Source organism: Euphorbia lathyris, chromosome 10, assembly GCF_963576675.1.
Source record: "Euphorbia lathyris chromosome 10, ddEupLath1.1, whole genome shotgun sequence".
NCBI classification, from domain to species: Eukaryota; Viridiplantae; Streptophyta; class Magnoliopsida; order Malpighiales; family Euphorbiaceae; genus Euphorbia; species Euphorbia lathyris.
Window position 1 is genome coordinate 44845447 of NC_088919.1, and position 10409 is coordinate 44855855.

At 33.0% G+C, this 10409-nt stretch overlaps 1 protein-coding gene across 2 annotated transcripts; it reads right to left on the reverse strand.

The window, feature by feature from the left end:
• Positions 1-1423: 1423 nt before the first annotated feature.
• Positions 1424-4983, reverse strand: LOC136208793 (protein MODIFIER OF SNC1 11). 2 transcript variants are annotated; one of them, XM_066000021.1, is made up of 6 exons: positions 4528-4983; positions 3401-3541; positions 3194-3313; positions 3019-3073; positions 2840-2901; positions 1424-2703 (listed from the first exon to the last, which is right to left on the reverse strand). In XM_066000021.1, the coding sequence occupies exons 1-5, from the start codon at positions 4836-4838 to the stop codon at positions 2866-2868; spliced, it is 663 nt and encodes a 220-aa protein (XP_065856093.1). In that variant the 5' UTR covers positions 4839-4983; the 3' UTR covers positions 1424-2703; positions 2840-2865. The 2 variants fall into 2 exon arrangements, with proteins under 2 accessions (XP_065856093.1, XP_065856092.1); XM_066000020.1 differs by having other exon boundaries at positions 2840-2904; positions 4528-4982.
• Between the last annotated feature and the right edge of the window lie 5426 nt (positions 4984-10409).

Sequence of the window (10409 nt, forward strand, 5' to 3'; positions counted from 1 at the left end):
TCCTACTTGGCAATTAATTAAGTTTGGATCAATTCCATTTAAATTTTGTTGCGAGATTATAAATTTCATTTTAGTACTGTAAATTTCTGATATGTCCAATTATTTATTTGTATCATATATAATCATAAAGCATTTCAAAAACAAATATACCGAGTATATAGTGTTGAAAGAATAGAAGTAACAAAGAAAATTCATCAATGTAAATTATTGTTATTGTATCGCAGCCGGAACCACTGCTCTGAAAACGATTTCAATAGACCGATGCACAATCTGATATGTAGTCGTTTGCCAAACTTAACACAACCACCTTTGGACTTGTAAGTCAAAAATTATCTAGAAGAAATAAATTTTGAAAGATAATTCATGAGAGTAAAATTCAATGCAAAAGAAAACTAATTCTATTTTATATTTATTCTGTAAAAAAGTATATAAAATTGTAGAGAAGAAAGTGAAAAAAAATCTCTCTGAGAGAAAGAATTGAAGAGGTTCATTATACAACATAAATATAACATGATAACCCAAATGGGCAAACTCTTTCTTAAATTTCTATATCAATTCAACTCTATTCCCTTAACGGAGTGTTTGTTAGAAAAGATATAAGAGGTGAAATAAGGATAAAAAAACACGAAATAAATTTTCTCGTATTTGTTTGGGAGATAGAAGAGTGAGGCAGGTGAGGATAAGCTCCTGCGATTTTAATAGAATGAAAAAATCCGTCTTATCCCTCAAATTAATGATATGTAGTTTAAATAAATAAATTAATGTTATGTAGTTTAAATAAAATTAAAATAGTAAAATGTATTATTTTATCTCTATCCCTATCCCACATATCAAACATTAAATTATAATTCACGACTATCATATTTTTATCTTTATCCCAACCATTTATCCTTATCTCTATCACAACCTTTATCTTTATCTCTATCCCAATAGAATACCAAACGCTCATAAAGACACAAAAACTGCTTTTAAACATATGCCCATTATTTGGAATTTTTAATTTAAATAAGTTAAAGAGAAAAATCAATTACATTATAGTTTCATACAAAATTAATTACAAAAATTACACACTAGGTAAGTACTCGATCAAATTTATTTTTGCCCAATAATTTTTTGCAAACATTGCCAAATTTTGTTCGAAAACACAACATGCTAAAATGAAATTGGAAATCAACAGCTTCAAATGCAAATAACTCGCATCATTGGATCACAAAAAGTTCAATATATGATATCAACATTCGACACTAACACTGGTATTTCACCAATGTCACGTTTCAGAACTAATGCAGCTTTCTCAGTTGCAACAACATTTGACATAGAACGGATTGAATCATCGAGTTCTTTGCATTTGAATACCAGTTTGCATTTGAATACCAGTTTTATTTGCACTCCAACATTGCAAATAAGAGCATTTGAATCATGCTTGTTCTCAAAACATAAGCAAATTACGCACAATAGAATAATTTTTTTTTACATGTCCAAATCTGAAAACCTTGTGCTTCCATCCCACAGTATCTGACAACAGGTCATACACAGAACAAAAACCCAGATGCAATGTTGTGTTTCTAATAACATCTTTCAATGAAAACATTACAAAACAAAACAATCCCAGAACCAAATACAATCCATTCCTCAAACCTACCTTTGCTATTCAGCCAATTTACCGTGAGGCCAAAAAGAAATCAACGGCACCTTAAGTATTGCAAACATTTCCAAAAATCAGCTATGAATATCAGAGATTCTGAAGCATTGTATTGTATAAAGATCTACCATTTCCCAATCTACGATCTCCTAAAAAGTAGCACGCAAATTTCATCGACAGCTTTACCTTCAAGGAATACGGCACTACATCAAACACGCCACTTCAGAATTCACACCTCATGATCAAACTTCAACAGCAGTATTATATAGAAATTTTCATCTCTTCCCATCTGACACAATTTATATGAACTTTGATAAAATATGGAGGTACCTAAGCAATGTCTTTTAATTCATGATTACTTATGAACATAAGTTGTAGAACACTACCATGATATGAGATGGGGAAAAAATTAAAAACAAATATAAAAAAGGGCAAATTATAAAAGCTACGGTCAACTAAGTGAAATGCACGATTTGTAGATGTGATGAGTGCGCTACCAATATAAATACTTTTTTGGCCCAGTTACATAACTATAGAACTATGCTTTCACTGAGAAATTTGATTGGTCAAGGTTATTTCCTGATTAAGCAAAAAACCATATATTGATATTTAAAATTCATTAGCAAGGTAATGCTACTCAAAACTCCTACTTAATACTGTTGTTTTGTGAATGACCATGAGGGTGTTGCTATACACAAATTTCTGCAGGGGATACCACGTCCTTGAGACAGAAGAGTCGTCCAATCAGAACCACCAACCTAATCATAGACATTGTATATATATGCAACGAATATATACCAGCATCCTAATTTTGAACTCAGAATTTCTGATATATCAGTGATTTTAAGATATGTTAGCACACTAAGGTGATCGTTCTTAAGGCCTCACCGGTAAATTGATATTACATGCATCTGAAACCACAATTTACCATCACATCACAATCTCATCAACGTTCAGTAGAAAATCTCTCCGAGAAAGAACAGTATTGCATCTGGGATCAGGCAGGAAAATAAAAATGGGGACAGAAATCTCTTAGGAAGTTAGAAGTTAGAACACTGAACCTGCAAAAAATACATCAAAAGTAATAATGAATTTCGTATATTTTCTGTCTTAAACGAGAAAACCTAATCTGCAAATGTTAAGCCAGTAGTTTGTAAATATAATCAGTAGCAGAAACTATCAGCCTTCAAACAATACCTAATACTAAAGGAGGCAGTATCTTTTCAAGCACCTCCGCCAGCCTTGCCTGCAATTGCTGCCTTCTTACAAAGAAAAAAAAAAGGAAGTGTCAGTACTAAACCAGCATCTTCACCAAGTAAAATAGTATATGTACTACACGATATGAAGGTAGCAAACACATAAAAGAGGTGCCTTACTGGCTCAATGTCTCCCTTGCCATTCATTGAAAGAGTGTTTGAAGGTTGTGAAAACCTGCAAAACAAATAGTAATATGTCAGCTTTGACTCAACCATTGCAGCATCTAAACCGAGACAAATCCTTTTTACATTCTATGAAACAATGGAAAAAGTGGGGTAAAATATTCATATAAACCTCAATTCCCTAGCCTTCTTTTTGCTTTCTTCAACTACATCTGTTTTAGAACTAGGTGCAAATCTTTGAACTCGAGCTTTTTTCTTGGCATCTTCATCAGCAGACACAGGAAGTCCAAATCTATTGGGAAAAAAAAAAAGATTAGCGAGTGAACATCGATTGGCAAGGTTGCAGCAATTCAAGTTCTAAAAGTATGTGAACAAAGACCTCTCAGCTCTAGCCTTCCTCTTTAGCGCTTCTGCGTTATTTACTGTGGAGCTAGTCCCAGATCCACCTCCAGATCCAGTTGCAGAGCTAGTTCCAGATCCAGTTGCAGAGCTAGTCCCAGATGCAGCTGCAGTACCAAACCTGCAACAAGTTACAGATGGTGCATAAGAAAAACGATCCAGGTTCCAATAAACAACAATTACACAATTATGCAGCAAACTGTGCATGATTCATTGCAATACCTATGTCCATGTAGCAACCACAGCTATAACTAAAATAATAAGAAACAAAAAAAAAAAAAAGAGAGAGAGAGAAACTATAAAACTTCCATGTAAAGTTTGACCCGAACAAATCCATCTCAAGATGAAGCAGTATATGAAAGTGCAAGGAGCAGTGACTAAATACATTCAAATCCCAGACATGCAGATTAACATATACACTCAACCGTGCACCCCAACTTACAGTCAAAGAGAAGATGATGATCCACATGCTGAGTATAAAGACTAATAATCAAATTGCATAGTGTACAAATGGAATCATGAGTTAAGTAAATGGTATGCCTCTTCAGGTCCAGATGAAGCCAGTTTTAGAATCCAAATTACACTTCTGGCTGATTTTAATAAATGTTCCTTCTCTACGCATAAGATGGAATATACCACCAATATGTTTAGCGACAATTTCCTACTAATTAAGCTCACAGAATGGCATTAGAAAAACAGAGACTCGGCAATTGATAGACACTATTACTTAGACTCAACTTCAAGTGGCTGCGAGAGATAATCATGTAAGCTTACAAGCAAAAGAAATTCAATTAAAAATAGTTGAGAACGCACTGCAGAATACAGATACACAAAAAATTAAGACAAAATCAATCTAGCAGCATAATGTTGATCTCGCATTCAAAGCCCCCAAATATACAACTACAAAATAAGGCCAAATTACTTAAATTGCATAATCTTGAAACACAATTATACAGAAAGCAGCTAGTATGAACAACATCACAGACAATTGGACTTGCGCGTACAAAAGTACGCTTTTGGGGAAGACCATAAAAAACCCTAATCCCCAAGACGGCGTAAACAAATCAAAATAAAAAGAAGCTAAAAGAAAAGGCGTTCTCAAGTTACCTTTCAGCTCGAGAATTGCGTTTTTCTTGCTCAGATAACTTAATATTAATTCCAAAACGCTCAGCGCGGCGGATTTTCTTCTCGGTGTCGGTGGCAGGTGCGATAGTCTCTGATGCGAGCGCAGAGACCTTGGAATCGTCGTCGTCTTTCTTGCGGTCGTCGGAATCGGAAATAACAGTAGAAGGGGGTGAGATGGCAGAATCCTCGAATCGATCTGGGTTATCGGAGGAAGGAACCATGGGGTTAATGGATTTGCTAGGGTTGGCTTGAAGAGAAGCGTCGGCGGAGAGTTTATCGGTGTCAGTTGCCATTGGTAGAGAGGAGTAAACGGGCAATAGAGGAGTAGAAACTAGAGAGAGCGTGCAGAGGAAGATGAGACGGAGAGAGAGAGAGAGAGGTATTCGGCGGTGGTGCAATGCAAAGGGGAGAGAAAAAGCGCAACTCTTTTTTTATTGGAATGGAATTGGGATATTTTTGCCCTCATTGACGGTACAGTTGCTTTTGTTATTACATAATTGCCCTGAATGTAAAAAAAATCGATTGGTGCTTAGAATTTACATAGTAACAAAAAAAAAATTTAGGCCCCGTTTGTTTGGGAGAAAATATTGTGTTCTGGAAAATTTTATGCAGGGAAAATATTGCGCAGGAAAATAAAATATTTTTCTGTGTTTGGCAACAACACTGAAAAATATTTTCCGGTGTTTGGTTACAACACTGAAAAATATTTTCCAACCACTAAATATAGATTTTTTGTATTTTTTATTTTCAATTGTATATATAAAACACAAAAAAGAGATACACATGTATTAAACACAAATTAAGCACCAAAGGAATAGAATAGCAAAAAAATGGAATAGAAATGTGGAAAACACAAAAACGTGAAAAGATGTGGAAAACACGAAAACCTGAAAAAAAAATATGGAAAACAGAAAAACATGAAAAAACACACAAGAAAACGTGAAAATTTGTTAAAAACACAAAAATTGAAAAAATACAAAAATCACGAAAAGTAAAAAATATATTAAAAAATGAAAACATGAAAAAAAAGTGAAAAAATACGAAAATGTGAAAAAAATTAATGTTAAAACACAAAAAAAAAACGTTTTTTTCGCATTTCATATTTTTGGCATATTTTGTATGTTTTCTTGTGTTATTAACATTATTGTGTTTTTCTTGTTTTTTTGCATTTGTCTTCATTTTTTTGTGTTTTCACGTTTAGTTTTTCGGGTTTTCCTTTTTTCACGTTTTCTTTTTTTCGCGTTTTTTATTTTCGCATTTTGTTACTTTTTCGTCTTATTCACGTTTTTTTTTATGTTTTTTGTATTTTTCACGTTTTTGTGTTTTTTGCGTTTTTCGTGTTTTGTTTGCATCTTTCGTCTTTTCATGTTTATCACGTTTTTCACGTATTGTCACGTTTTTATGTTTTAGCATTTTTCGCGTTTTCGTGTTTTTCGTATTTTTTACGTTTTCATGTTTTTTGTATTTTTCACATTTTTGTATGTTTCGTGTTTTATCATTTTTTCGCATTTTTCATGTTTTGTGATTTTCAAGTGTTTGCTTTTTTTTGCATTTTAGCATTTTTCGTGTTTTCTTGTTTTTCGTATTTTTTTACGTTTTTGTGTTTTTTTGTATGTTTTACGTTTTTGTATATTTCATGTTTTGTCACTTTTTCGCGTTGTTCATGTTTTGTGATTTCAAGTGTTTGCTTTTTTTGCGTTTTTGTGTTTTTCGTGTTTGTTCACATTTTCATTTTTTTACGGGTTTTTTTTTCATATTCTCGTGTTTTATAACGTTTTCACATTGTTCATGTTTTTTCGTGTTTCATATTTTTTATATTTTTACATTTTTTTAACGTTTTCCTCATTTTTCTCTCAACGCGTGTGTTTTGGGGAAAATGTTTTACCCTTTTTTCTTCCTTCATTTTCCATTGACTTACCACTTATTTTCCTTTGACTTATTTTCCTGCCCAAACAAACACTAGAAAATTGGGAAAATATTTTCCTGCAGAATATTTTCTCCCAAACAAACGGGGCCTTAATTTGTTCAGATTTTTTTTTTACTCTTACTATATAAATTTAGAGAGTTAATTATATCATTTTAACAACACACTTTATAATTTAAAGAATTAATTGATTTTTTTTTACCAATTTTGGGGAACTCTTGCGATATTAAGAGGTGGTTTTTGCCTATTGATATTAAATATGAGAGTTTTAGAAAGTTGGTTAGAGTTTAACAATAGTTATTGATTGTTTGTTTCAATAAAAAAAATGGTTGTTTTTATCGGTTATAAAATACTGATTTTCCAACTTGCCTTTAACGTTTATTTTTTTCTCTTAAATACCCTTACAAAATTGATTACATTAAACTCTCTTGAATCATCATCGATAGATTGGGTACTAAAGTTCGAAGTTAAACATAAAATCGCATAGCTTTTTATTTATTAATTTTTATTTTCAAAAACTGTAAAATTAATTGTTCATATAGTATTATATACGGGGACAGGCCAACACTATGGCTAGAGGGTTTTGGCCTCCCAAGAAGCCCGTAATCCACACTTTTAACTGTCACCCTATCGATTGAGAATGATCTTTTATTCCTTGACACCCTACCATGGCTTAATCTTCTCTCCCAACAACTTTGCGTCTCACCACTTTCTAATAAAACAGAAGTTTCTTCATGAAATTTAAATGTCGTAATGCATGGCGTGATATTAATGAATGGACTAACATTCGGATGAGCAGACCATGTTTACATATGGCGATGCACGGGCACGTGTTTGACATTCTTTCACTGTATTTGATAAGTCCAAATAATGATAGAATAACATACATCTGTGGTAGTATACGGATAGATTTGACGTATCTAATGTCTAAAGAATGAATGAACGACGTAAGTATATGACGGTATATGGATGGAGGTTCGGTGTATTTTATACGTCTAAAGAATGAATGAATGACGTACATATACAATGGTATACGGATAAATATATGACACACTTTGTACGTCTACTGACATGACAACACAACGTATATATACGGTGGTATACATATATGATACAACGGTATATGGACGAAGGTTTGACGTACTTCGTACATCTATTGAACTAATGTACATATCCGATGGTGTATGGATGGAGATTCAACTCACTTGGTACATCTATTGACACAATGTACATGTATGGCAGTATACAGATGGAGGTTCGTCGTACTTGGTACTTTTACCGACACAATGACACAACACACCTATACAGTGGTATATTGATGGAGGTTTGATGTACTTGGTACTTTTACTGACACAATGTACATATACGGATGTTCGACATACTTAGTACGTCATTTATTTGCATATTAGATTAGCAAGCACTCATGTTTTAAGATTTCTTCATTGGTACAGCGTAATAAACTCTATGATAGAAATATCGAGTTTTTTTATTGTAAATGGAATTTAAGGTTGGACTATAGAATAGTGACTTTAGAGTAATGAAAAATATAATTAGTTATAGTTTGTAATGCCTAGGATCAGGATGTTACAAGCTTCCTATATCGTGCAATAACGACTTATAATCACTTAGAACTATTGGTCCATTGTGAGGTTAGATTAGTTCCAAAAGGGGGTGATTGGAACTATTGGTTAATTTTAACCTTTTATAAAATTTCTCACTTGACGTTTAAATGGCTTAGCATAGAGGCAAGCTTCGAGGTCAGAGTCAAGTTCAGTTTATTGAGTTAGTCAGTCTACTGAGCTTGATTCCGCTTTAAATGAATGTGCTCAGAGGACAGCTCGCTTAGTGAGGCTTTTGACTTCTTAAGATTAACAATTTAATAAGCGTTTTAACAATCAGAGCTTATATGCAAGATAATAATGTTAGAGCAAGCAATGTAATCATAAGTGATAAAGGCAGAGTCAAGAAATACGTTACTCGATAGATTTATACTAGTTCGGCCTCTCGTCTATGTCCAATCCTTACAATATCTTCTTCTGAGCTTTAATCCACTAAAGCACTCTTTAACAGGTAGAGCATAAACCTTTATACAATAGACAAAGCTTCTGTAAAGTACCTTCCTTTAGACTCACACTCAGCTATCTATCTCTCTAGTTATTTGCATATAACCGAAGCAAACAACAGAGCTTCTGATTTGCAATAGAAAATGGGTTCTAATATAGAATACAATGAAGAATAATCTCTCTATTGGATTTACACAAATATCGAAATGAATGTGTATTACAAATATTGCTCTAGTTTCACTTGAAAGCTTTTCTATCTCTTTTCAGTGTGTAAAAATCATCAGTTGTGAAATGAGTTTGGCATTGGTATTTATAGTAGAAGTTTTACCAGAAGATCCGTTTGAATTTCAAACAAGCCATTTGGAAGGGTAAACGACTTCTGTCAACATCAGCTTCTGACTTTTGTGTCTGTAGTCCGAAAGGTTACTGTTGTCGAAGGATGGGCTCTTTGTCTTGAGTCACATTCTTCTGTCTTTTGATGTGACAGATTTGCAGTCTGCAATCTTTCTACTTCTGGAAATAAATGCGAGTCATTGAGGGGGACATGGCTTATGTAGCTTGTCCTTTTTGCCAAATTAGGAACATCGTGATATGACTTAATGTCAACGCTTGTTTTGTTCTGACTGTTGCTTTTCGGCTTCTAAATGTTGGGCTTCTAGTTTTGTTTCCAGAATTAACATTGGGCCTTTGTCTTTCTAAGGCCTTTTTGCTTTGTTTTTCGAAACTCTGTAAAGTGAATAGTCTTGTCATACCCGTAAATCATTCATCAATATCTTTCAAAACATGGTTTCAACCAAAGTATTTCTTTAAAACGTCACATTTTTAATTTAACATATGTATCCATCAGAAAGTACATCTCCTTCATAGTCTTACCCAACACTTCTTTGCCATGCCCGATAGGTCTTTCAACTGTGTACACAAACTATGTTCCTCAATGAATATGGTCTATAAGTATTGAAACACATGTTCGAGCTACTCTTGATGGATACTAAACACTTTATTTTCATAATACACAATTCAAATATGAACATCAATTATAAATACTCCATTTGAAATACCAATTAAACCAAAAACTAACCATAATTTCCGTAAAAAAACAAATTGAACTTTAATATTTGTATTCCTTCCACCAAAATAGCAATTAGGCCCAAATTTCACAAAAACCATCAAACTGAAGCCTAACTTTCATTTTTTTAAATCATCTGTACCGCGTACCTCTTCGTCCAAAACATTAAAACAATTGAAAATATGAGATAGAAACTAATTTTTACTTAAAATAGTTATACATAAACATTTGTAAAATCATTAATAAAAAAGAATACCTTAAAGTTTATAACTTGAAAATAACATTTTTATTCAATTAACAAACTAACCATATTTATATCCAATATCTTCAAATCAAACATAATCAAAACATAATGATCATTATACAAACGCTTTACTAAAACCAAACTTCGAACCAAATTTCAATATTGTATCCATCACCGAGTATCCCCTTATATATCAATCCATAACACATAAACATATTCGAGACATCTCTTTAATATTGCCTAATCTCGTATGGTCTTACCTAACACTTCGTTGCCATACCCGATTAGATCTTTAGACTATGCACATATGCCATATTTCTCAATAAATATGGTCTTTAAATAACAAACCCACCTGTCCGGACTATTTCTGATGGATACTAAAATATTTTCTTTCCATAGTACACATTTAAGGGGCCGTTTGTTTTGGGGGTTTCAGAAAAGGGTAAGGGAAAGATGATGTTTCATTCATTTTGTTGGTGTTTGTTTTATCAATTCAATCATTCCCTTTACCCTCTTTTAGATTTGGGTTTATCCCTAACTCATTTAATCTCATTCCCCCAACCCCCC